This window comes from Pezoporus wallicus, unplaced genomic scaffold (assembly GCF_028554395.1).
Source record: "Pezoporus wallicus isolate ANWC-B61680 ecotype Strahan unplaced genomic scaffold, APGP_CSIRO_Pwel_v1 contig_3952, whole genome shotgun sequence".
Taxonomy (NCBI): domain Eukaryota; kingdom Metazoa; phylum Chordata; class Aves; order Psittaciformes; family Psittacidae; genus Pezoporus; species Pezoporus wallicus.
The window spans coordinates 6,510,809-6,537,417 of NW_026635034.1; the positions used below are offsets into that span (position 1 = coordinate 6,510,809).

The window sequence follows — 26,609 nt, forward strand, 5'->3', positions numbered from 1 at the left end:
AAGCTGTGGATGTGCCAAAGGTCTAGGATGGCCACGCTGACCTGTCAGCTCACCCATCTTTGTCTGGGCAGTTCTGGGCTTGTCAAGCCTGTCTATCAAAAAGTCCTAGTATATCACAAACGTGGCAGTGTGAGGGATGGAAAGTGAATGCCCACACACAGAGCTGAGCAGCGCGAGAGCATTGCAGCAATGCCCTGGTTTATGGTCAGCCACTTCCAGTCAAAAATAGGAAAAGCTGTTGCCATCCCATGCAGGCTCAGCAGTACCAGGGACCTTGCAGAAGGGCATGTTCACCTTCTGGAGGGCTGCGAGGCAGCAAGGACTCCCAGGCTGGGCTGGTGGGTCACAATTTAGTAACAGTAAGACAGAGCTAACCTAAGGTAATTTTTCTTTCCATGAATCCTGTTTAACAAGCACCAGCGTGTCAAGCAGAGCAATACGTACCCACAAGACATTTAATCCAGACACACCTCCAGATGGAGAGCCCTGGATGGGTGGCAGAGCCTGGCTGGGGATGCTGCGAATGGAATCCTGTGCCTCAGGAGCACAGCAGTACTTTAGGCTCAGTATTAGAATATAAACTTGGCAGTTAAATGAAGTTCACGTGTCTTAAATGCCATTCTCTGCGGTAAATGATAAGGTACCAGAAGTGAAATCCAGAGTCAGGAAGTGAATGATAATGTGACAAAGGTGCTTCTCAAATGAGGGCTCTCAACAGGCTGTGGACAGGGTGGGTCCTGGCTGGGAGAGCTTTGCTTGCGTCCCTGTGGGATGTTGGATGTCTAACCTGATGTCTAACCTGTTTGACTTTCTACTGTGTTTTGTCTTAGCTCTGCTTCTTGTTTCCTTTTTTATTTTCGGTTTTGTTTTGTTTTTTTTTCTTCCTAGAAAGCCTAAACACAGTCTTCGGGTGAAGGTGCCTGTACCTCCAGAAATTTTATATGCACGTTTCAAAATAGATTTCTTTTTCCTTTCTGGTCATTTACTTACCTAGTAATAATGGTACGTACAAGAAAGGCACTTGACAGAAACCTGCCTGCTGTTACATTTTTGTTTGGGTTTGGTTTGGTTTTTAACACTGGTCAGCAATAATTATTTTAGCCATACATTAGCTAAAAAGATTGATAATATAAGACTTGGGAACTCAGCAGTATGGTGTTAACTTGGGTATGTGACGAAGGACCTCTGCTCAATAAAAGAGTATTTTGCAGCATTTAGATGTTTTCATTTAATTGCCTAATAGTGATCATGAACATAATATTCTGTAAAACTCATCATGAATGACAAACAAAGCACATTGTTTTTAACATGAATATATCCCTTGTAGTTGAAAGTTCTGAGAGTGTTTAGTGTGGTCTACTATACCAAAATATTTAGATTATTATGAGATTTTAGTACTAAACATAAACATACACCCTGTTTTTACTGTTTCAAGTAAAGTTTAGTGAATGACTGACAGTTTGTTGATACACAACTGTGGGAAAACACTGCAGTGCTTTAAATGTATATTTTTATTTGGGTTTATTATATTTAGTACATGGTTCAATGAAAACTGAAGTGTTTGCTACAGTTGGATAATTGTAAAAACATTTCTTACCTCGTCATTTTGTCTGCTGTGAAAAAGTAATTTCCTCTTCTTATGTTCTTTTTTTGTTTCAAATTGACCATAGACAGTCAATGTTAACATTTAGACTCCTAGTAGCAGTAAATGCTGGGTTTTATATATATAAAAGGAAAACTTGATTTTTTTCTTTATGAACTTATTATATAACTTTGTGATTTTTATCTGATTTTATTGTAACATAAAGTTGTTTTATGTAAAAATATATAGTTTAAGTAAAATCTGTTGTCTCACTGTCTTCATTGACTTTGGAAAATGGACGTCCTTATGGCTGCAGATCTGCACTCAAGGTAACGCTGTCCTTTGATAAAGCAGCACCTGGTTTTGAGCTATAAATCCTATGGTATAGTGCCTTTGATAATCTCAAAATCTCTTTTTCAGGAGGTGGAGCTTTAAAATGTTTGCCTTGCTTCACTTTATACTGTCAGCACATCCAGGGGACTGCAGGCTTGGGGTGGGTGCATACATCACCAAACTGGAAAAGCAGCATCTAGAAATATTTCGGCCTGAAATTGTGGACTTGCTGCACACTGAGAAAGGTCTGTCACTGGGAGAAAAGCTTTCTGTTGCCTTGCTGGGGGTGCTCAGGACTGAAAACCCTCTTGTGAAACCTGTTACTGACGCAGCAGCCTCTGATGGCAACAAGAGGTGGTATTTTCTCTGGAGGAGCTACCTAGGACTCAGAAGTAACCCTCTTTATTGAAATTAGAGATGTTCTGACACCAGTGTCCTCCATCAGCATAACAGCAGTTAATAGGAGCCCTCTCAGATGGGACTCTTTCCCAAGGTCCAGTGACACAGTCCACACTCAACAGCACATCCCTGGTATGGACTAACACTGAAGTCCACCTACAGACAGCATCATTGTATTTATTGTACAGAAGCAGGGTTTGCTGTCTTTGCACCAAACCAGGCTTCCCCAAAGAAAACAGGAAGGTTTGAAGACTTAAATGGCTGAGGCTCATCTTGCCTTTGTTACTTTGGGCTATAAGGCTGCAAATGTCAGCTTTGGGCTGAGCGAGAAACACGTCTGCCCCTGACCTTCCACAGAGCTCTTCTACCAGGAGCCATCAACAGCTCTGACAAGCAGTTCAGCTTGTTCTGTCAGTCTCTGAATAACCAGTAGCTGTAAAAGCAGCTTACAAGTACTCCAGTAAAATGCAGTAACAGTCTCTCATTCTTAGCAAAAAAAAAAAAGCATTTATCTATTCGGATTTGCATAATTATAAAGCTTAGTATAACAGAAGTACCTGTGTGTACATCCCAGCACCTGCAGTTATCAGGAACAAGCCTCATTCTCCTGTTACCGAGCAAGCTGATGATCCTGCAGTGTGCATTCCCATTCATCAGCATTAGCACCCCTCTCCACTCACGCAAGGGGAAGTGCCTCATGCCACTGGTCACGGGGAGGTATCTGTTCAATACAGACACATCTGTCACTTCTGTAGGCCAATCCCTCATTAAATCCAGGAAGTGTTTTTAGCATTGAGAAAGTCCCTGGCCTGTGTGAGAGGCTGTTCCTCACCAGCTGTTGCAATGCAGGTGACCAGCATTTCCAAAAGAAACAGCCCTGTCCAGGAGCTGCAATGCTGCCAGCAAGGAAATCTGCTGCTGCCTGCCTGTGATCCCTTCATTTTCACATTCACTTCATTCATATCAGAAAGCTCATGGAGCCTCCTCGATGGGGTGTGTACTTCTGCAGTTACCTATTAACCAGTGTTTTACCTGGCTGTGTGATCCTTGTGCTGCCTTGAGACAGCTGATGACAATATGAGCTAAAGCCAGGTGAAGTTAAGTTTAATGGTTAACACCTAAGTGGCTGATCAACCCTATAATATGTATTCATTTTGGTTAGCTTGGATGCCTTCAACAGCATAGGGAAAGCTAGCCCCTAATTTCCTTCCTTTTGGAGGGAAAATCCCACCACGGCAGAGGCCTGTATAAGAGCAGTACAGTGGGTGAGATCCCTGAGCAGGGCCAGGCTGCTCTTTGTGTAACGTGTAGCAAGTGACAGACTTAAATAAAATTCAACATTGTTCTGTCCCACACACTCCAAATGCTTTTAATGTTCCGTGCTTTTCATCTAAAGACATGTCTGCATCAAGGGAAGGAAAGAGGATGTGTTAATTATATATTATTCTTTTCACTGTCTCCCCACTTCCTAGAAGACTTGAGCATTTATGCACAAATCCACTGGTACATACAGAAGCGTGCATACATTTTCTTCTACTTTTTATCTCCTAAAAAGTATCCAAAAGCTTGTAAATAATTTTAATGATTTGCAACATTAAATAGCCTTTACATAATTAGCATTGCCAACAAGAGCAGAACAGCAGCATCAGTGGGCCCAGTGCTGTGGGCTGACATCCTGTGAACAACTGAAATGTGTGTGTTAGACATACAGACACAGCAGTGGCAGCTGAAACAGTAAAGCCAGGCAGTGAGCGTGGCTCTGACTGTAACAGGCAGCAGTGCTGCAGCTGTGCTTCAGCCACCGAACCGACTGGAGCCAAGTACAACCATCCTTCAAAAGTGGAAAACAATGCCCTGCCAGCTTTGGTATCAGCGAGTGACGCTAAAACCAACCATCCGAAGACTCATACAGCAGCTCTGCAAAGGCCGTGGCAGTAACCTGCAGCACGACTTTAGTGTTTCTCATTTAACACACGTCAGAGCAGCGCTGCCATGTACCTGTCCCAGGCTGGGAACATCTGAGACCTGGTGAATGTTAAAAGCTTGGCTAACCTTTGCAAGGCAAACATCTCTGATCTTACCGCAGTAATGCATTGCTGGGAGCGTTTGACAGATCACTGCAGCAGAGTGGTACTTAACTGTGACCTCTAACTGCGACTTCTCAAAGATGGATTTCCGTGCGATGAAATTCCCTTTGGGTCTGAAAACTTCCCTTGCAAACTGAATATATTTGAGTAACTTTGCAGAACCTTTAGATGTTCTCGGAAGTACTGCCAGAAACGAAACGATCCCTAGACAGAAACTGGGGGATTTCATTTGGATTGAAAATAAGGTGTTTGTGTGCCAACGTGGGGCTCAGCTTTAAGGCTGGTACTCCAAGCGTACAGGTACTTGAAGCAGTTAGACACATTTTACTGAATCAATCCTGCTCTAGCAGAGCTTCGAGGACCTACTGTTCTCCACCATAATATGCATCTTTTCATGAACACGTGCCCCTGTGCTGAGGCACAGCAGTGGTTTGTATCCAGGATGCCAGAGCAAAACCCCACGCAGCTTTCCAGGACTATGCTTCCTCTCATGGCTGGATGCTGCAGTTTGAGTGAGAGCTTAAATATCCTGAACATTTCCGGACAATGGTTTGCATTTAATTAGTCAAATTTATGAGCAAATACATCCATTGGTACATGAAGGACTTTGATTTGAGTATTTTTGTTTTTCTTTCATGTCTTCTTCATATACTAATGTACTGGCAGTCTATGAAAAAGAAATCTGTGTCTGCTGTAATCAAGGGAGATTGAGCTCTTGCTTTTCCTCCCAACTTTCCATCATTGAATATGATTTGTTGCATATGCCCTGGATTGTGCTTAATGCATGCTGGCTGGAGGAAATTCAGACGTTCAGGGAATTATAAATAATACCAGCACAGGCAACCTTCTTGCATTATCATGTCACACTGAAGTGTATCAGCTTTCAAAGCTATTTACTTTTAGGCTTTTGTCATTTATTTTGTTTCTACCATTAGCCATGGCTTTCATTTTTCTCTGGATGCAGGTTTGCACTGTTCATTAGCCTGGAGATGAATGATGCAAAATGAATGATCCCGGAGTCCCCTGAAGAACAAAGAACCCAGGGAAGAAACAAAGTATTTATGTCCTGCAAACGCTGCTTTTCTATAGCAATGTTGGGTGCATTTGTAAAGATAATCCCTGGCTCTGAAACCTGAGAAATTGCAGTGATTCACTCTCTCCTTACACTGCGGAGGTGCCATGGTCATTAGCACAGTCATTTCAATGGGAGGGGAATGGCTTTAGAACAGGGATGAGGGAGACACACAAATGCTGTTCAAAAAACACAAGGAAAAGAGGAGCAGATGTGTTGCACTGCAGCCTGGCTCTGCTACCTCACAGCATTTAACATTTTATATGCCTTATTGGTTCAGATGAATGATGACCAGAAGAGTCCTGTGTCCTGGTCCCTCCCCAAGGTGAGTTGCAGCATCTCTTGGCAATCCACAGCTACAGCTGCCCTACTTTTCTGTATCTCCTAACTGGGTACTGGAAATAGAAGTTGAACCCTCTGACCTGCAGAGGTTTTTCAAGAAATTCTGGACAATTTTCTTTAGATGGTTGCTGTAATGGATTTGATTTATACTTTCTAAATAAACTGACATCGCTGATGATAGCTGGCTTCTCTTTGGAAAAGAACCATAAAGACATGGATAGGCTATTACTGATGTACAGACCCGTGTGTTCACATGTGATAAATACATGTCAAAGCCAACACTAGCACTGATGGGAATGTGCAAACAGGGACTGAGAACCACAACATCACAGCAAATTAATTTTGACTCCCTTTGACCTGCAGACTGGCTCATTTTGTGCAAAAAGTGGAGCAATGCTGGCATGCTTTGCTTCACACCAGGCGACTGCAGTGGGGCCCAGTAGGCTCAGCAGACCTGTGTCATGGGAAAACATTGCTTGTCTCTAGATGCCTGCTTCACTTCTCGTCCAGATGTCTCCTTGCCCAGTTTAAAGCTAATTACAGCCATACAGATGACTGCAGCCCTGCTAGACTGCCATTCACATCACCATAGGGAACAGCGCTGCTGCAGCTGGCAGTTATATGGCAGGGATGGAGACTGGTCCACAGAGCCAGCCCCATTTCAGCACGGGGGGACCCTGCCCTTAGGGGAGCAGGCAGAGGCATTGGTGCTCACCGTGAGCAATGCCGGGAGGGAACAGAATTGCCTTGTACACACAGGCTGTGTCCCCCTGGCATGCAGCTCTTTTCCCTGCAGCAGATGTTTCCCCGAGTGTTTTTACACGTGCAAAGTGTTCCTTTCGGCACAGCAGAGGGGATGCACTTCCACCTCACCCCTGGGCCTCCACGCTCCTGCACCTTTCAGCGTTTCTGTTCCCATGCAGGAAGCCTGCCGGCTCGGGAGGCAGGGGACGGAGCTGAGCTCCCTGTGTAGGCTGCAGGAAGCGTGGGCACTTAATCCGATTTCGTTGTCACCTCTGTTTCACAGGCAGAGACTGTGGGACGGGCAGTGACTCGCTGATGAGCGCTGCTGATGAGCACGCTGATTCGAGCGTGTCTCCAGGAGTGGGACACGTTCATTCTGTCACCCCCAGAGTCTGCGCTGCCCACTGCCACGGTGCCGAGAGGCGCAGATAACCACGCCGCTGGTGTCGGAGCCGGCTTTCAACCCCTTCTCCGTGAGAAGAGGATGGAAACTGGGGGTGGAGCAGAGGCTGCCGCTCAAGGACACCCATGGGAGGGTGTTCAGACTATTGCCTTGGGCTAGAAGGGAACTGCAAATGCCTTTATGACAGTAAGAATGATTAACTGACTCTTTCAAGAGGGTATAAACCCAGCCTCGCAGGAGGACATTGAGTTTCTTACCCAAGCTGCAGCCTGGCCAACATTTCCCCTAGACTGTTTGCCCTTTGGCTACAAGCAGGGCAGCATGATGCTGTGGGTCTGGGTGAGTAAGCTCCCTTTCTGTCGGGATGCCCTTGTTCAGGGCTGGCCCTGAGTCTCAGCTACAAGACCCCGCTCATCCACAGCCCAGGGAGGATGCATCTCACCCCATCCTTAGTGCTTTGCTGGGGATCTGGGGCAGGAGGGGGCTCCAGTGAAAGATGAACAACTGTAGTTTAGCTAAATGTTTCCTGAGCAGTTTGTGGCTCACTCTTACTGCACGAGCAATGGCTTGCTAAAGACGGCTTGTTTTACAAAGCATTTTCACAAGTGGCTGAGCTGTTAATGTCACTGCTACCTGAGCAGATTTAATTGTGCTGCTGCTTGCTTTCAGCCTAGCATGACATGCTGAGAATGAAAATCACATACCTTTTTGCCAGGGAAAAAATGCCATGTTCTGGAGCAGGTTTGAGTGCATGTTTCCCACAGGGATTCATTCACATATTGTTCTGAGCTGCTTTGGCTGCCAAGGTTTGCTGTGGCATTTATTAAAAGATGCCTTCAATGCCATTCACCTTTAATCATTGTCCTGGGTTTAATTGAAACAATGTGTCCCTCTTTCCTACCAATATCACGTTATTACGGCGTGTAGCGTGCAGATGTGCTCTCAGATGCAAACAGGAAGTCTTGTAATTAAAACCATGCTTTTCAATCAATTTCATTTTCTCCAAAGGGTGCACAGCCTTATCTACCAACCTCTTATTTGTAGAGGAGGGCTGAAAGAAGAAACATATCCCAGCTTTTTGTTAGTCCTAATGAATGCCTTCATACCAATCCTCTTTGTCCCTCGTGCTCCTGGTGTCCTGGTGCACGTGTGCATCTTTTTATTTTAAGGGATAAAAGAAGGGAATGGAAGAGTAAATGGAAATGTAACCCTATAAAGACCAGTTTAAACCTTGAGTTTTGGTAGAAACAGAAATTCAGTGGTGTTTTCCTCCTGGTTTTAACAGGAAGGCAGAGAAAGCCAAATGCCTGCAGCATTCAGGCACTGCGTGGCTCGCACAGGCAAGCAGACGGCTCATGCAGCACACCAACCTTTTCCAACCATGCATGTTAGCAAACAGCCAAGGAGAAGGATGTTGTTTCAATGGAGATAGGCTTTGGTGTTTACAACACAATTCAATATTAGGTGACATACTCTTATAGCATGATTCTAGCTGTCTGTATAGAGAAATGCCTGCAGTTCCCATGCACTGGTGATGAGTTCCAGGCATCTTCCAGCTTTGGGTTCATTCTCCATCCTTTGTGCAAAGAGCAGTAACTCCATGACCTGCTGATGGGGTGAGTTGTTGCCTGTTGCTGAGAAGCCTGTAGGGGAGAACAGGATATCTGTGTGCAAGCACATTATATAGATCAGCATCAATTTCCAAACTGCATACAATTAATTCAAAGAGGCTCTTTGTACGAGCACGAGTGAAGGGAGATCCTTGCTCAAGTCCCTGTAGGATCAGTCTGGAGCAATTCAGGGTGTTCACACTCAGACCTGATTTGCTTGATTCAATGCCATTTTGCAGAAAAAAGAAAGTCAGTATCCCTCTTGTAAGACAGCCCTGAGCGAGGGGTTAGATATGGAGGAGCTTCATGGATGTTGAAAAGCAGCATGTTGACAGGAATGCTGGCAAATCCATAGCTGCACGAGCATTACCAGCTATAATCATCATGCTCTGTGCACCGGGCAACGCTGCTGTGGCTCCTCTTGTGCTGTGATCAAAGCACCGGGATTTCAAGTGGAATTCTTTAAGTCAGACCAAGTCATCTTTGAATACATTAACTTTAAACCTCCTCAAAGATACCAGCAGCTGCTGTCTGGACTGCCCACATCACAGTGAAGGAGAACACCAGCCACAGCAATACTCATTTACAGACATTGATCTCTTTACCTCATTAGCCAATCTGTGCATTAACTTTCTACAGCCAGACAGCTGTGTTTTCAGTTTAAATAAATCAGTTTCTGTAGCTGGACAGTCAGGGCAGACTATTCCCACAGAGGGATTCATTTGCTAGCCCAGAACGAAACTTCAAGAGGGGCATTAAATGTCAAAAAGCTGTTGAAGCGGTTTATCAGGTTAATACTAATCCAGTGCTGTAGAGCTGGTCATCACGGAGCCAGCCCACCACTCCAGTTTCTCCCATTTTGTCCATCAGCCCTTGCACACTGCTGAAAGCAGCATCACCGAACCTCCCTAGCATGCTGAGGCGCAAAGGCACCCGATGAAGCCTGAGCTCAAATCTAGATTGAGGCCTGTCTCCTCTTGATACTCATAGATGGCTTCTCTTGAGAGCCCCATCAACCTGGAGTAACTCAGCCTCACAGCACCGGGACTATTTCCTACCCACCATTTCCTCCACAGCTCTGCACTGGTGGCACAGGGCAGACCATAGTCAAAGCTAAAATCTGAGGGTGAGTCAGTAAGAGTCTTTTCAGCCTTCCTACATGTGGGCATCTCTCCGAAAACGAGCTGCGGCTGCCCCTACTGAGCAAACTGCGCCTCAAGGCAGTAGGAGGAGCTCGCATGCACCCGCAGGCCACAGGTTGCGGACCTCTCCCTGCAATACCAGCAGCACCCCGGGGTTTATTTATCTAACCTGCTCTTAAAGATTGCCAGTGACAAAAACTCCACCACCTCCCCAGACAGTCTGTCCCTGCACCTTCCTGCTTTGTTAGAAAGGTTTTGCTACTGTTACCCTGAGTCCTTCCAGCTATCATTAAGCCCTTTATCTCCCTGTGAGCACGCAGAACAAATTACTCCCTTCCTCTCTTCAGCAGCCTCTTGTGTTTGAAAGCTGCTCTCTCATCTTCTCTTCCTTAGGTTAATGCCAGTGCTTTTGGTGTTTTCTCTGGCCATGTTTCTGATGTCCAGGAATGCTGGTGCTCCAGCGGCTGCCTCTCACCAGGAGCTGTGCCCTTGAGAAAGACAGGACCCTCATGGCACTGCAGCTGTGCAGGGGCTGCTCTGCGTCCTCGGAGCCAGCTTCCCATTAGGACACATCTCTGCTGAGTAGTATTCTTTACATTTTGGTAGTGAACCAGAGGGTGAATATATCTGATAGAGGTGGAATCTTCCACACCAACCAGAAAATTGCTGCAGCACATTTTCCATGGAGCAGGCCAGGCAGCAAATGAAGTGAGATTCAGAAAATGAGTGGGTTCACACAGTTTCTGAGCAGCCTTTTAAGGACATTTCTCAGCCTGGGATGTAGAAAGCTCTGCTACACACCTGAGATAAGCCCCCAGCAGGGGGGGGTTGCAAAAGAAAATTCTAGGGAAGGAGAACACACTGCCCACTGTCACTGTTACTCAGATGGCCTCTCCTGAATAAAATCTGCTGTTAAACATGAAAGCTGTATGATTAGTTGGAGAAATTGCAGCTCACTTATTCTGTGCATACCTTAACAGCTGCATTTAACTTACCAGCACTGTAGCTGAAAATTCAACCATAACAATAAACAGCAAAGGGCTCTGCCCTGGACTCTGAGCTGCCACTTGGCAAGAGGTACCAGCCATGGGAAGGCAGCTGAGCCTCTGCGCCCTTTTGCTCAGCTTTAAATAACCACAGCACTAAAGAGCACAGTCTGGAAGAGGGCAGCCCTCAGCACCAGCCTTTCTGCCCTGCCTGTGCCTCTGAACACCCCCCTCTGCCCATGGTATTCTTGGGGAAAAGGACTAGATTCTCAAAGGGCCATATTCTGTTTTCTACTTCCAATCTATGGGAAGCATGCATGCTGAAGCCTGAACGTGCAGTGAATTCACCCCTGCTCCTTGCAGGTCAGCACAGACATCACATCAGAAGCTTTAAGAACTGACCTGTGCTGCTGCTGCTGCCTTTGTCTCCATTTGGTTTGATGGCAGTAGACAAGAAAAAGGTCATTTCTTTCTGACTTCCGAACAACAGTAGGTGCTGATACAGTAAAAAATGAACCCCCAGCTGCTGCTTCTCCCATACATATTTATTGTGCTGATTAAACAGATTTGCTATTCTATAGTAAAACAGGGAACTAAAGCACTGGATTTGCAATTTTGTTACCAAATTGCAATTCATAAATATTTGAGAAAATAAGGGCATTTACATATACCATTAGTGAGAAAGCACAGTTGCTGTGTAGCTGTCACTTGCTATCAAAAGCCAGAATACCATGGGCTAAGTGCTTAGTTCACAGCTGCACCCTAAAATGACAGCACACTGAATCCACTCCTTCCATCAGGATGTATTTTTATTAAGGGTCAGTATGAACTCCAAAAGAAACTTTGAATCTTTCTTTATCACTATCCACCCAGAAACAGTCCCTAAATTGAATGTAGCTGAGTCTTAAATAGTCAGGTCACAGGCACAATGCACATACCTGACATTTATAAGGCTATCAGGTAATTTAAATTCATGAGAGTAGCTATAAACATGTATTGAGGTGCTCAGTGGAGAAATGCAGCTCTGTGTTACAGGGTTAGATCCCAGAAAATATTACATACAAGATTTTGGCTCTTTCCTGCCAATGGTTCCTTCTAGATGTAGGAAAAATATCTAGCATTTAAAAATATTCTGTATTTAAGTGTCCAGCTAGAAAGTAAACTTTTCAGTAATTACTACAATAGTATTTATTTCAAACTTAATGCTGAATAGGAAAATTAGTATGATCAACCCTATTCGTAAACACACACCTTATAAGAAAATGATAAATGGAGTATCCATGGAGTTATTTGAGAGTGAGCTGTATTAGACAAACAAAACGTTAAAGAATTTTCTGGACAATGGAGGTAGGAATGAGAGGTTCCAGATTATGCAAGGTTTTCTGGTCTGCCTCTGTCACCACAGATTTGGTTCTGCTTCCACCTGACAAAACAGACTTTCAGTTATCACTCTTTAAACTTCATTGTGATAGCATTACCTATTGTGTAGTAACAATATAAACAATGTACATTTCAATCCAACATTTCAGCTGGTCTTCAGATAGTTGAAGTGAAAACCCTACAAGGTTGAGCCAGAAATACCTATTAATGCAAGCACAATTTGGAGCACGATTTCTCACATAAAAGTAAGAATCTGCAGGTCCTATAGAAATTCAATAGGATTCTTTTACTTTACTAGACATTTTGGACTATGAAAAGAGCACTCACACAACCACACTGTTCTTCCATTTTGAAAGAGACAGTCTTCTACAATGTGCAAAATGAGACACACACTGTTCCAGTCAGTAAGTCTATCTCGCCGAGCTGGCTAGCTGTCCCATTCTCCATTATACTGATCATTGTTTTCTTCTTCTTCAGAATCAGCAGACACTTTCTTAATTCTCTGGATGGCTGCCTTAATGCTTCTCTCAAAATCATTAGGGGGTCCTTTACTGACATCTTTCTCAGTATGTCGATTCACTTTTCTCAGTTTAACTCCCTGCCTTATAGCAGAGAGGATGCTGTCCTTCACAGAGGCATATGGATCTGGCTGTTCCACTTTGCGAAGATGAACTTCACTGCGTTTTAGAGAAGCCAAAACCTCATCCATGGAACCTGCAACAGATAAATTTATTGTTACCAGAAAAAACAAGACAACCACACTTAGAGGTATAAAACCCTACCCAAGTGTTCAGGGTTCTTCCTTTTGTCTTTGCTACAGACAGGAAAAATAGTCTGTTCTGGCACAGACGCTTTCAAGCTTCTGCAGCACCAGGCTCTGGAAGTGCTTTTAAAAAGCAGTTAAAGCTTTTATATCTTGAATTGAGAATCCAATGCCTCTTTAACATTATACAAGGTTGTGCTCTATGGAAGAAATTATACACAAAGGAGGATGCTTCTTTTTTATTACAACTTTATGGGCTTTCAAAAAAAAAAATTCACTGCACCAAAAAGTCTCTTGTATTCTGCATTAGAAACGATCTACCATTCCTCCTAGCTTGCTCAGATGCCTGCTGGGACTGTCAATTGCATTTCTGCTCAGCCAAGAGAAAAATGAAAAGATTTGAGTAGAAGGGCTTGAAACTGCACCACTGAAGTCAGTGGGAGCCAGATCAGACCCTAAGCAGGCAGCCAGGCAGATCTTTTCTGTATAGACTTAAAATATAATTCCCATTTTACAACATGATTTAAATCTCAGGCGTATGTTTCTGAACTTCAGCCCACAAAGGACACCATACTGAGAGCTTCCACTAGTTCTCTTTATACATGCTGTAATTTGCGTTTTACTCCTTCTGTTAGATTCTTTGTTGCTAGCTTCAGACTGCTGGACAGGGAGGAAAGTTTCCCAGGACAGCAGTCGACTCCTACAGCCACAGGTCCAGACCATCTGTGCCTCACAGCTGGAAGTATTCTTGCAATTCACAGTACCTAAGATTATGTGATTAACATCAAGCATTTGAAACGTAAAATTCTGCTAAATCTTGTGGTACCTTCAGAGACTGAAATGTCAGAAAAGATCAAGCAAAGATGCACCAAGCCTTCAAGTAAGAAAGTCTTAAGTCTATTGATCAAATGGGCTGCCTGGTAACAGCCTAGCTAGACTAACAAATTGTAAGAGAGGCTCCCCTTGGAAAGTATGTTAACTCACTACAGACAGTATTTTCAACACCAGAATATTAGAGTCTCCTGGCTTTTCATGTACAAAGACATGAGTAGCTCATGTGTAACTAAAACCAACCCATTTACAAAGCTGTTTCAGTAAGTTCCTGTGGCAGTATTTTATCAATTACTATTACAGCAATTAACAAGCTGGTTTTCTTCATGAAATAGGTGTAAACAACCAAGCAGATCTGTCCAATAAAGACTTCAATAAACTAAAAAGGATTTTTCTTATCCAAAAATAATGAAAGGACATCAACATTATGCTGTGAATGGTAGTAAATAAAGGCTGTTCCAGTAGCAATCAGATTACTCTGGTGTACAACTTCTGTTACTAATCAAAGCTTCTTCAGACTGTCTGTGGTAGAGTTATTCCACAGACCTCTCAGACTGAAGACCTCACACTAGTCCACTGGATGCACAGTAGTTCCTCATGGTAACCTGACTGTGTCTCAGCCCTTCAACTGCTTGTACTTCCAGCTCATACTGAAAAGGCTGAACTTTCCTTGGTGTTTCTGCCTGTGGATTGCCTCTTAACTGAGAGGGTACAAAGACTGCTTAAGACTAATCACAAAACATCTGAAAAGGAAAAGGAAAGTACCACATTTAAAGACATGCTTCATTCTAGCAAAAGCTCCACTGAAAAATGACAATAAAAAATTGCTGCTTCCAACTCAGATCAATCTCCCTGACATAGTCAAAATATCTGCCTGCTTTAGAGATAAAAATAAGCCTGTTCGGATGTAACCACTGCAGCCTTGGCAGGCTGCTGAGCTCTATTCTCATTCAAACTACTGTTTCAATTGCTGAGTTCAGCCTCCACTTACTTACACCTGCATGATCTTGCTAACAAAGGAGAGGTATAACAGAATTTTTGCCCTGGGGATGTTAGTACACCAAAGCTATCCATCTGCCCTTCAAATTCTGGTTGACTTCTGCATTAATTCTCTTAAGAAACCTCCATCTAGAAACCAGACGAATTTTAAGTGGACACAGTCTGTGCATACCTTACAATGCAAACAGCCCAACTGCTAGCTCTGTAGTACATAAATCAAGAACATTCAGGTGTAGCCTTAGTAGAACTACGGATTCGCCTACAGTGATCTTCTCACTGGGCAGGTGATTAATCCTCAACTAAAATACCACCTTCAGTTCACAAGTTGTAAAACTGTGGCAAGAACTAACCTGGTGGTAAAAGTTGCTTCTCACCAAACAACATTAATGAACCCCCTCTCCTTGGAATTTCTTCTGACACCTTCCAACCTCTTACAGCAATGGGATTTTCAGTGTCACGAGAAATTCAGCTCCTGAATCAAGATCTCCACAGAACAAGTACTGCTGTGATTAAGTATGGTTTAAACTAACTTGTAGGGCTGTACTTTATAGGATTACAGCAGAGATGCAAAAGTCCTAAAATACTGACCTGTCCCATTTGACAGCAGTCCCCAAAAAATGCTCCAGTCACACTCCCCGAGTGTCAGGACCCTGTGAAGTGTATCACACAGGATACACAAACCATTGTTACTCATTTAATATCCTGAGTTATAGTCAGTGTTACTGTACATGGTTTCTTAAGACTCAGTTTTCCAAGAGCACAGTCTTGCTTCTCTTAAGCAAGACTGCACACTATTCCTGTCCAGAGCCAGAGGGAAGAAGAACAGAAAAATACAGGAAACGAGATAAAAAATAAAGACACCAGTGTGAGCCTTCTTACCTATGCAATCATTTATAGACCTTCTGGATGAGTCATCCTGTTTGTGCAGTGCAGGGCTTTCTGTGGGGTTATCGGAGCTGAGGGGAAGTGGTTTATCCAGTGTCTTTAACTGAAGAGGTAGGGGGGGAGGGGGGGGAAGATGGCATTGGAAAGGTAAGAGAGGAGGTGAGGGAGGTAGGGGAGGTGGGGGAGGAGGGAGCTCAAGAGGTAAGAGGGGAGGTGGGGGAGAAGGGGGCAAAGGAGGAGGAGGTGGAGGAGGTGGTGGTGATGGTGGTGAGGCTGCAGAGTCCGTCAATCCCTCACTGTGCTTCTGTTCCTCTGTGTCACCATGAATGACAAGAATCTGGACAGGGGTATCTGGTGGAGTATTTTGTTGCAAAGCTTTTGATTCCTGGGCTTCTACTAGCAGTATACTCTTTGGCTGCTCTGGAGCTGCCCTGGCTCTCAGCGAAGGTGGAGGGGACCGTACTGCAACCTGCTGAGTGATGCTTCGTGGCAACTTGGGACTGAGAGGCAGAGGACGAGATGTTTTCAGAACAACATGAGCTGGACACTTCTGTAAAACAAATCATGAGGCAGGAGGTCACATCTCCATTGGACTGGCCAAAACATCAGCCCCTAAAAGAGGCAAAAAGCCATAGAGTACAGACCTGTACCATTCACCTACTGAAGCAGAAAATTCAACCCTGAACAAATTTAAATGAATATCATTGTATTTCTTTCAAAGCCATTTCCTCATGTTCTTTGCAATGGGTTCTGCAACTGGAAACTTATCGTTAGTGGATTTAACCCTCTTGACACATTACATGCAACCCTATTTTAGGCTATCCAAACAGTTGTCTCTGATTTGGACCATGAGCTATAGCTACTTTCCGTTGTCATGTTTTGACACCATTTAGGACTACTGTAGTTTACGGTACTTACCTCCCTGAATGCTTTCAGCCTCTCCAGTGTTTTCTGACGTTCCTGGCTTATCCACGCTTTTTTCTTTTTCTCCTCTTCTTTTTGCTTGTCTCTCTTCTGCATTAAAACACAAGTGAGTCATAGTGTGTGAAAACATGCAACTACCAGGTTCTCCAAGACTGCTATTCAGTACTCACTATCTGTATGCTGTGATGCTGCTGGAAGCGTTTTTTGCTCTCTTCTGCCTGTTGCAACCTCTGCCGATGGTTTGTTTCACACTGATCCTGGTAGAAAACAAGAATTCATGCAACCCTTGGTTAGCTCACTTTTACTGTGCATCATCTATGCCATTAACTCCTGCGTGCAAGCCACTAAACAGTGACCAAGGCTGAGTATTTGTCTCTGCCAAGGATGGCTAAGCTCAACTAGTGGCAGATGTGAGACCCTGAAAGTGAAGTCTGTGGGACTCCTTCATGACTAAAGCCAGTGGATTTTTTTGCTCTCCTAACTAGTGATAGGGTTACTCATACTGCAGAGGAAACATACCCAGATCTGAACCAATCCCTCTGTCTTACACTTAAGCTAAAAACAAGAGAAAAAGATCGGGGGAAGGCAGAAACGAGATCTGAAGAAATTTCACCCAGGTACCAGCTGGAGGGAAGGTGCAAAGACATGAAGAAGGCAGCAAGAGGGAAGTTAGCAGGGCATAACAAAAATGCAAGGCTACTTTCTCAAGGACAAAAGCCAGGGAAGCAGAAGCAAAGGTCTGGGAAGCACAATGAATGCCTAGCAGGGGCTCCTTCTGTTAGTAACAAGTGCTGCAGAGAAGCTGCAGGCTTCAGTATCTTCCCTGGGAGTCGCTAGTTGTCACTGTACAGAGGGGGATTATCCACATGGCTGGGCAAGCATTTGCAAATCATCTGGTATTTGGCTTCAGTGTTATGTAACCAAGAGACAGCAATTAAGTGAATGAAAACAGAAGCAAAGGAAGTGTCTGCCGAGGAAGCAGTTGCAAGCAACAGACAATGATGGCTCACAAAACATTTCCAGTATCATTCCCATTTTGTCCAGGCTAGTGATAAGTAAAAGGCCTGACAGATGGGAGCCTAAGCTCTGCTCCCTACCCCAGCAGGACTGTACAGGTGTAAGGTAAGCTCAGCTCACTGGGAAGGTTAAGAATCAATTGTGATTTCACTTGTGTCTTTTTCATGCTCTACTCTGAATGGGAAACAACGGAAAAAACTGCCCCTTGCACAGAACTGAGAGGCTGGATAGAGAATTACAGCAGTTAAATTTTCCCCTCTCTCCCATTCAAGGGTAAAGTATCTCTGTGTGAGCTGTTTTGTCACTGCAGCTTCCTTCCTTGCAGGCCAGGTTTCCTCCTGTACTGCAGCTGCTTTGTGAAGGCTGCCAGGGCAAAGCTCCAGCTGACTACAGCAGAGCTCTGGTGAGGTTTAGGTGATAAGGGAACCCCTCCTGGGTCACCCCCATGTAAGTTTGTGCTGCCTTAATAAGCTAGAGAGGTACTTGCACCACACAGTGGAGTGTAAAGTTGACTTAAAATCACATGGCCCCTCTCTCTGGACACGTTGACACTGAGTCACTTTGTATGCTCCACCCAAAGTTTCCCTAGTTGCTTCCTGTCCGTGCCTTGTGAGTCAAGATATCAGCTAAAAAAAAAAAATGCACATCTCCAGGACTGCATTTACTTTTTTGTTCCTGAGGTAGGCTCTCCTCGCACAGACAGTCCCACGCTTTGTCTCCAACTGCTTAGTCTTCTGCCTCAGCATCGTCATTTCTGACAAGTTAGCGTAATGTTGTCCCATTGTCTGTTCAATGACCTTGAGCTCCTCAGGATTTTCACATGTATCATAGTAAACAACTTCATCCTGTTTCTCTAAAAAGGCATTTGGCATTTTTTTAAAAACCCCCAAATTGCCACAGTTATTTAAACATTTAAAGAGCTAATGACATTTTAAAAGCCACTGAAGGCAGTGAGTTAGTTTATTAGAACATGTAATGCTCCAGAGCCCAGCTTGGTCTTTCAAAGTCCTACACAAACATGTCATGTTACTCACAGGGGTGCTTTGCAGGATCAAATTTATGCTGTTAGCATTTGTTGTTATTTAGCTTCCTCTTTCAAATGTCTCTCTGTGCTTTAACTCCTACTTTCAGCAACTAGAGTTTTCCTGAAAATTGAAGACTGTTCTGATGAACACTGGGTGACTTATTTTACTATTTACCAGGTTGTAATTACGCAACAAGCAGGAGCAATGTTTACATCACAATGTACACAGTAAGCACCAATAAACATAAACAAGACCGGTGCCTAATTTGATCATAAACATGTTAACAAAGAGACACTGAAACAGGAATACAGGAGTACTCAAGTACCATCTATCGATAACCACCTATTTTTGTCATTGCAGGATGTAATCTTGTAATTTCTACATGTTAAATTATAACAGATTTGTGATGCATTTCAGGACCCATTTCAGCAGGTCATGAGATCCAAAGTTTCTATGCATAGGCAATAAGTTATTCCATATGCTGGACCAGTGCATGCACGTATCACAGTTGCTGTCAGTATTAGTGAACAGTGTAGCTTTTTTTCTTTCAACTTATGTTATCAAACTAGCATCCAATTAGTCAGATGACAAAATATCAGATGGTGCCATGGCATCAGTGGTTCCCAGTGATGCTTTCTACTATTGAGACCTGAGCAACGATAATAAAATGGTTTTGTTTTTTTTTGTTAAATGAGAACAGAGCAGGCTACATCACTCCTGTTTTGAATATGTGCTTAAATATTTGTTTCTTCTTACCTTGAATCTGTCTCCTTAAAGTGTCTGTCTGTACAATAAGCAGCATCTCTTCATGTTTCAATATTTCAAGCTGTACATTATACAATTCCAGCTGTACTTCATAATACTGTACTTCCAGCTCCTCCACTACAGTTAAGTTCTCTTCTTGTTCACTGAGGTTCTCCATCTGTGTTTATAGAAAATAGAAAGCATTAATAACAAAATATACAACATGAAACATGCATGGATGCACAAGTACCTGCACAGAGCCTGGCCTAACTGGCAGCTACTTAGATGCTTTGGTATGGAAAACAGCAGAATGTTAGAAACAGCTTGGAGCAGAAACTCAGAGGAGCAGAAAGTCTTATTTACCTAAACTGTAATTTTATCTTAACTCTACCAGGAAAGACTTCACTATAATCCGCACAAACAATACTGCTCCTGAAAACAATCGTATATGGTACAGCACACTACTCTTGAAAAATAAATATCAGGTCTTCTTAGCAGCAGTTAGATGCCATCAAATCAAGAACATCAGAAGATTAAAATTAAGTATCTTTATTTTGCAGTGTTGTCTGAAAATAATATCTAGTCCTTGTCTCCCTAAAACTAACAATTTTAAATGTTAGTATCACAAACCCTAACATCGCACCTGAACTGTAAAAGCATGTATCTTAACTTCTGCTCAGTGTCCCGAACAGGCAGGAGAAGTTTTAAAAGAAACTGGAGACGTGCATTTTTCCGCAACTTAAAGCCATGTTGAAAAGCTAAGCCGTATCATGGACAAAGACTGAAAGTTTATATCCATGAACATTTTGGTAGATTTTGACCAGCACTTCACACAACAGTGACAGAAAAGACAGCTTCACAAGGTCTTACATTTTTCTGAATGCCAGCTCTCTTGTGTTTCAGGCACAACTCTCTAGCCCTCAGATGCTGAAGAGTTTCTTTAGCTAACATACATTTCAGGTTTTCTAGTCGTGGCAAAGCCGATGCCCAGGTGGCTTTACCAAATCTCTCCTGATCTTGTTCCATCTGTTTGTGCATTCCTGCAGATTAAAACATTGCAGTATCATGAGAAATGCAGTCTACTAATATCCCTTGTGTGTCTCCATTATAGCTACAGTACTTTAAAATGCTGATGCTATTAAACAATTTCTGAAGGTTCTTTAGAAATTTCAAGACTAAAAGGTTATATTTATTTTATATATCTAAGTAAAATACTTGACTATACCATGGCAATACGCAGGGTTACACAGCAATTCGCTCCTTGAGGCCTGCATATCAAGCATTAAATGTGTACATGGTTTTTGTTCAAAGCCTTGCAGCCATAAGTCTCAGGCCTTGATAATATTTGTATGCAAGCCAAATGCAAGTTGTAAACCAAATTGGTTATAAGATACAAATCTTAAGTGAATAAAATGCTTCTTTCTTAAGCTGGACACTTATCCTAACCTCAGGGTCTGCAGCGAGAGACCAACAAATGTGGTAAGAAGAGCTCTCAGTCCCTCAAATCAAGTATTTGCAGAACCTTTTGTGTAAATCACTCAAATTACCTGCCAGAGCCTTTGAAGTTTCCTTGAAGTAGTTCACAGTGATATCTTGAATAGAGCACACAGCATTCTCAGCTCGCTTAGTCCATTCTTCTGCATCTTTCTGCAAAGCTTCTACTCTTCTAGGCCCCAGATTATCATACTGCAAAGATTTCTGCAAGGAGACAAAATTCCGAGTTATCATCCAGTGGTGCAGCATGCAGAGACTTTTCAAACAAGGCAGAGCATAGCGGCAAACACGACCTCTCCCTCACCTGTCACAAAGCAAATCACTACTCATGCCTATGGTATTACCTTGTTCTCATTCTCTCGGCTAACTCAGAACCTTTGCTCACCAATCGTGACTTCACCCTAAACTTTGGATTAATTTATTTCCTAAAAAATGTTTAAACTAACCCTTAAAAATCATCTTCAACACAAGTATTTTTAGTTGTTACTAAAAGTATCTCAAACCCACTCTTCAATGTACAATGTTCTTTTCTGTTTTCCCCCATGTGTTGACAGCACATTGCCCTACCAGGTTCTTCAGTTTGGCAGTTCTTTCACACAGGAAGGGATGTAAAAAAGAAACGTAAGAGTATTTTCAAGCCCACAAAGCACACATGAGCCTAAATACTCCTTATCTTTTTTTTTTTGATAGAGAAACAAACTTTGTATAACCCCTTCCAATCTTCAGTTTTAGTACAGCATATTGGGTATTTTATTTTCATATTTAGACATTCAGTATTCAGGAACCTCTGTCTGAACGTAAAACTGTTCTACTATTTTCAAACACACTAATAGCTCACTTTAACACTCTTTAAGGAAAAAAAACAAAAACAAAAACCAAAACCAAAGTAGATGGCTGTCTTTACCAGGGGCATAATTTTCAGTATGGGCTTCCAGTTTAAGATACACAGAAAAACAAATTAAAGCAGTGACAACTGACATGTTTTAACCTGTACTTCTAGCAGATTATAGCATTAATAGAAAACTGTTTTGTGTGGTAAAGTCTCCTCTGCCTTTTCTTCTACCATCACAATTAATCTGGTGTATGAGCATTGCTGGGGGATGGCATTCTCAGTGCCACAATAAAGGCTACTTAGATCTCTGTAAATTCAGCCTACCAAAGAGAAAACCCCAGAGAGCTGGAGCTTGGGGATTCCTTTTAGCTCCTCAAAACAGAGGTAATGGGGGCACAGGTGGGAAGACAGCTGCAGTTCTATTCAAGCCAGTACCATGGATTCTGAAAATGGTTTTGCCTTGACTCAGAATTTCTCAGTCACTTTTGATGGCTTGCCAGGGGAAAAAAAGGCAGGTACAGACAGAAGTACAGAATGTTAAGTGATTTGAGTCTAAACTGCTCCAAAAGCAGCTGATGCCCTACTATGTAACTTTGCCTTTGGCTCCGTAAAGGCAGACCTACCAGGATTTCCAGCTTGTACAGTGTCGCCAGCTCTCGCATATCTCTGAAGGGCTGCAGTAAATACTGGTAGAACTGTGTTGCCATGGTGACCAAATCCTGATAAGCTTCGTCTTCTTCTTCATAAACCTTCATCAAAGCCACCATTGTGTCAGCACTTTTATGCTGCTGAAGAATCTAACGGGATAAAAGGTAAATCAGTCTCAGCTGCTTTGCGTGCTGACTGCTGACAAGCTCTGGTGGAAAGGCCCTGACATTTGTCATTCAATGAGCAGGGAAGACTTCCCTCTGCACAGGAGCCATACACCAGGCATTCGGCAGCCACCCCTAGCTGGAAATATCTTTTAATATTTCACTGTTAAAGGCACCAACTGCTGCACATTGCACTGGGAGACTCCAAGGAGTAATGTGCCTAGGGCTTCTACCACAGAAATTCCAACAGCTGTGTGCAGATGACTTTGTTGCTGCTTTTTATGAACATGAATGGGAAACTAGGGAAATCTGTGTACTGGAAAGACAAGGAAAGTATTCTTAAACTAGCTCTTGCATTGCTTCCACAATTAGTAAAGGCCTGACAGTATGAAATTAATTTCTGGATCCAGAATTGCTGACTTTGGGCATAGAAAAAAATCAAATTGCCATTTAAAAACAAAAACTCGGAAACTGATTTCTATTCCTGATATACCCTACAGTTAAATTCCTTAAATGCAGTTAAACAAATAGATAATTTAGTTTATTCTAATCTCAGTTGTAGGGATACCACACTTTGTAAGTCTTCCATGGAAGACCTGCCTTCCTGATACACTAGTCCTTATTTAAGGTCTTTATTTGCTTCTGTGACAAAACACAAAGTGGAAAACTTCCCTCAACTGCATTTGTTTATTGGCACCAACTTAAGTGTCAAAAGATTTCCTGACAGCAGCTAGCAGAGATCATGGTGTGCTCTATCTGTCAGGACAGAGTGAGCCAGCTGAGAGAACACCACTAAGTTCCACTGAGGAAAAAAACCTGTTTGCTCACAGCTCTGTAAGGAGGGAAGGGAATAGGGGGTGTTTGGTGCTACAACAATGAGAAAAAGCATTAGAAATGTAAGCTTGACTGTGCTGCAACAGAAAAGCACTCAAGTTAAACCATGTTTGCTCTTGCCAGCTGAGCCTAGGTAAGACAGCAGAAGTAAAGTTCCCAGCTGTGGAGGCATTTTCCCAAGGAAAATCTGTTGAAGACAGCTCAAGAGCATTTCTTACCCATCCTCCCTCCAGGCCTGGGACAGGGGAACAAGGGCATATGAACTGCAACATTTCCAATAATCCCAGAAGTCCCGTGGCCTCTTGGGCTTCCCTAGGAGCTCATGGCAGATCAGACAGTCCTAAATGTGCCTGCAGCAATTTAATAGTCTGCTTTTCTGTCCACAGTATCAAAGCCAAATAGAAACACAATAGTTCACTTCCTGGCTCCCACACTCCAAGCCAGTAGCAAGGGTCATGCTGCTCCTAGAAAATGTTTACAGCAGTTAAGAGGGGAAGTATTAGTGAAATTTCAAAGTCAATTCATGAGACAATTATTCATTACAAGGGGTTGAGGGGAGCATAGCATTTTGTCTGTTTTAGAATATAATCCTTTACACAATCTGACACTTTTCATAGAATTCTGGTTCATCACCAGCCTGACTCCTCTGGTTGATGTAACAGTATTGCACTTGGGTTTTTTACTTTGTCTTTGAACACAAAGTATGTGTTTCAAAAAAAGCATTACACATGCAAAAAAAGTATTTACACAATACTACTCTCCTCCATCTTGTACAAACACCTTTTGCATTCTTCAGAATCAACTTCCTGGCCCAGAGGATGAAGTATCTGAGAATGGCCTGGATACAAAAGGGGAATAAGGATGCTCCAATACTTAAGGCTAGCCTAGCACTGAATGAGGTAGGGTTTATGTCTTGAATCCTGTATAACTTGGTCTAGACTGCAATTAATTTGTGTCCCTGTTAGGCCTGCAAGGGCCATGAACTGTTATAATCAGTTACAGACAGTACAGCTTTTGTATACAAGACTGCATAAAGTTGATGTAAGCTACAGTTGTGGTTTTAAAGTGTCTTTCTGAAACAGTAATGTTGTTACAGCCGTGAAATAGGAAACAGAAGGCTGAAGCCAACTGTCTTTTCTCCAAAGCATGATCATTTTCATAAAATACCTTTTAGCTTACTTTGCCATGAAATAGACTGCAAAGATACTGCAAGAAACTACAGCAGCTACACACTGCTGAGCCTAAAGTATTTGTAAGCTCTCATTTTAACGTATCATTGCCTGAATTGCAAGCATGTTACTAGATACCATCCCTTAAACTTCTGCTTACTACAACAGGGGAAAAAAATGCAGGAACACATCTACAGCAAGAAGCAGCTTACGGCACTAAAGGGAGAAAGGACTGACAGCATTTGATCATACAATCATGACGTCAGAATTTGACACTTAACACAGTTTCTCTAACTACAAAACCTCTGTTTGGCATAGGCCAATGGCCAAGTTTGTTTTTAATAAAAAACTGAGAATCCCCAAGTTAAAGAAACTACTGCAAACAGGCAGTGCAAGACCTTCACAGGTTAGAAGATGAGAGCATGATTGCACTCTCCCTTTCAGTTTCCATCTCACCCATTGCACAACACTGCTGGATATTTTTAGCAAAGTGTTTTTTGCAGGAGCACATGCAGATTAAGTGCCCCAATGTCTTATAGAGGCTGTCCAACGGTGCTGACTTACTCCCCACTTAATAAAGCAACACTCAAAGACTGATGACACTCAGTACCTGAGAAAGTTGACTTGCTGGTTTCCAGACAACATAAAGTGTTTGTGGGCACTACTATAAGCAAGACAACATTAGTGACTTGGTCACCCTTGCTCACATCACCCGAACATGCGACCTGAGTGACTGCAGCTCTTGCAGCAGAGGCTGCCAGACTCACACCTGCAACTCCCAGGTGACAGGCGCTAAAACAGAGCCGCACGTCCGAGCTGTGCTGCAGCACAAAGCAGTCAAGGTGGACCAACACCGAGGGGAAACTCGTCTCTTCCTGCAGCAGAGCAGGGGGTTGCCCTGCAGTACCCGCACCCCGCTGTGCTCCCTCGGGGAGAGCAGGCCCACTCCGGAGATGTCCGCTGACCTGGCAGCGGGGCCTGCCAAGGCCGCTGCCCCGCTCAGGCCTCCCCACCCTCCACCCGGTCCCGGGACCCGTACCCGCCTCAGGGTCTCCTTGGCCCGGGCCAGGTGGCCGCGCAGGGCCTTCGCGCGGAGCTCGTGGAGACTCTCGAAATACTCATCGTCGCGGCGGCGGTCGGCGGCGAAGAGGGTGTCCAGCACCACGCGGCCGCCGCAGAGCTCCAAGGCCCAGCCCAGATAGAGCTCCAGCTCCCGGCACAGTTCCTGCACCTCGGCCTCGCTCGGCACCGTGCCTCCGGGGAACAGCACAGCCCAGAGCCCGCCGGTGGCGACGCCGGGCAGCGTGGACGGCAGCGCGGGGAACGCGGGCTCCAGGCGCGGACAGACGGCCGACAGCTGCTGGTGGACGCCGCGCAGGGCCGGCGCCGAGAAGAGACCGGCCCAGCTCTGCGGCGCCTGAGCCGCCGCCTCCGCCCGGCCGTGGCAGGTCACGGCGAAAGCGCCCTCCACGCTGTTCCAGGCCACGAGGAAGCGGAGCCGCGGCGGCGGCTGGGGCTCGGTGAAGGCGGTGTCCCGCACGGCCACCCACCCCTCCAGGCTGTCGGGCTGCAGCTCCATGATGGCGCACCCACGCAGCCAAACACAAACTGAGAGGCCTTAAAGGCACAGAGCGCACACGGCGAGGGCGCCGGACCCTCATGCTACGTCACCGGAAACTCGCGGGCCCATTGGCGGAGGTGGCCCCGAGGGGCGGGACCAAGGCGTGGCCGGGGCCGGCGGGCTCCCGTGGCTGCCACAGAAGTAAACCCCCGAGAGGGGATGCGGTGTGTGCAATGGCTGCGGGAAGCCCCCGGGTGTGCAAAACCCAGTGGTTTTTGTGAAATAAGCAGTTATTTCCGTGACTAGCGGCGGGCTGGCGCACGGGTACACACAGCCCTGCGGGAAGGAGCACGGGAGTTACCTCACGGGGACCTCACCGGCATTTCAGTGCACCGCAGGGCCTGAGCCCTTGGCTACACTGGCTAAGGCAAAGCCGCCCTGTGTCCCAGCAGTGTTTCTCCCAGCCGTCATTCCCAGGAATTCCCGGTTAAATTTCATAACTTGTTCCCTTCTCTGAGCCCAGTGAATCCTTGCATACCTCCCCCACACTTTGAAATGAGAGTGGCGGGTGGCCCCAGGCCCAGAGGCCCCTAACTGATAATATCTGCAAGTTTAACTACAGCTGACTATACAAGCACA

General features: G+C 44.3%; 1 protein-coding gene across 1 annotated transcript; it reads right to left on the reverse strand.

Annotated features, from left to right (window-relative positions):
• Nucleotides 1-11,986: 11,986 nt before the first annotated feature.
• Nucleotides 11,987-26,017, reverse strand: WHAMM (WASP homolog associated with actin, golgi membranes and microtubules). The gene is made up of 10 exons (XM_057432487.1): nucleotides 25,449-26,017; nucleotides 22,218-22,391; nucleotides 20,816-20,966; nucleotides 20,139-20,308; nucleotides 19,281-19,446; nucleotides 18,165-18,352; nucleotides 16,653-16,739; nucleotides 16,477-16,572; nucleotides 15,553-16,108; nucleotides 11,987-12,794 (listed from the first exon to the last, which is right to left on the reverse strand). Exons 1-10 carry the CDS (start codon nucleotides 25,986-25,988, stop codon nucleotides 12,508-12,510), a joined length of 2,415 nt encoding a protein of 804 aa, XP_057288470.1. The 5' UTR covers nucleotides 25,989-26,017; the 3' UTR covers nucleotides 11,987-12,507.
• Between the last annotated feature and the right edge of the window lie 592 nt (nucleotides 26,018-26,609).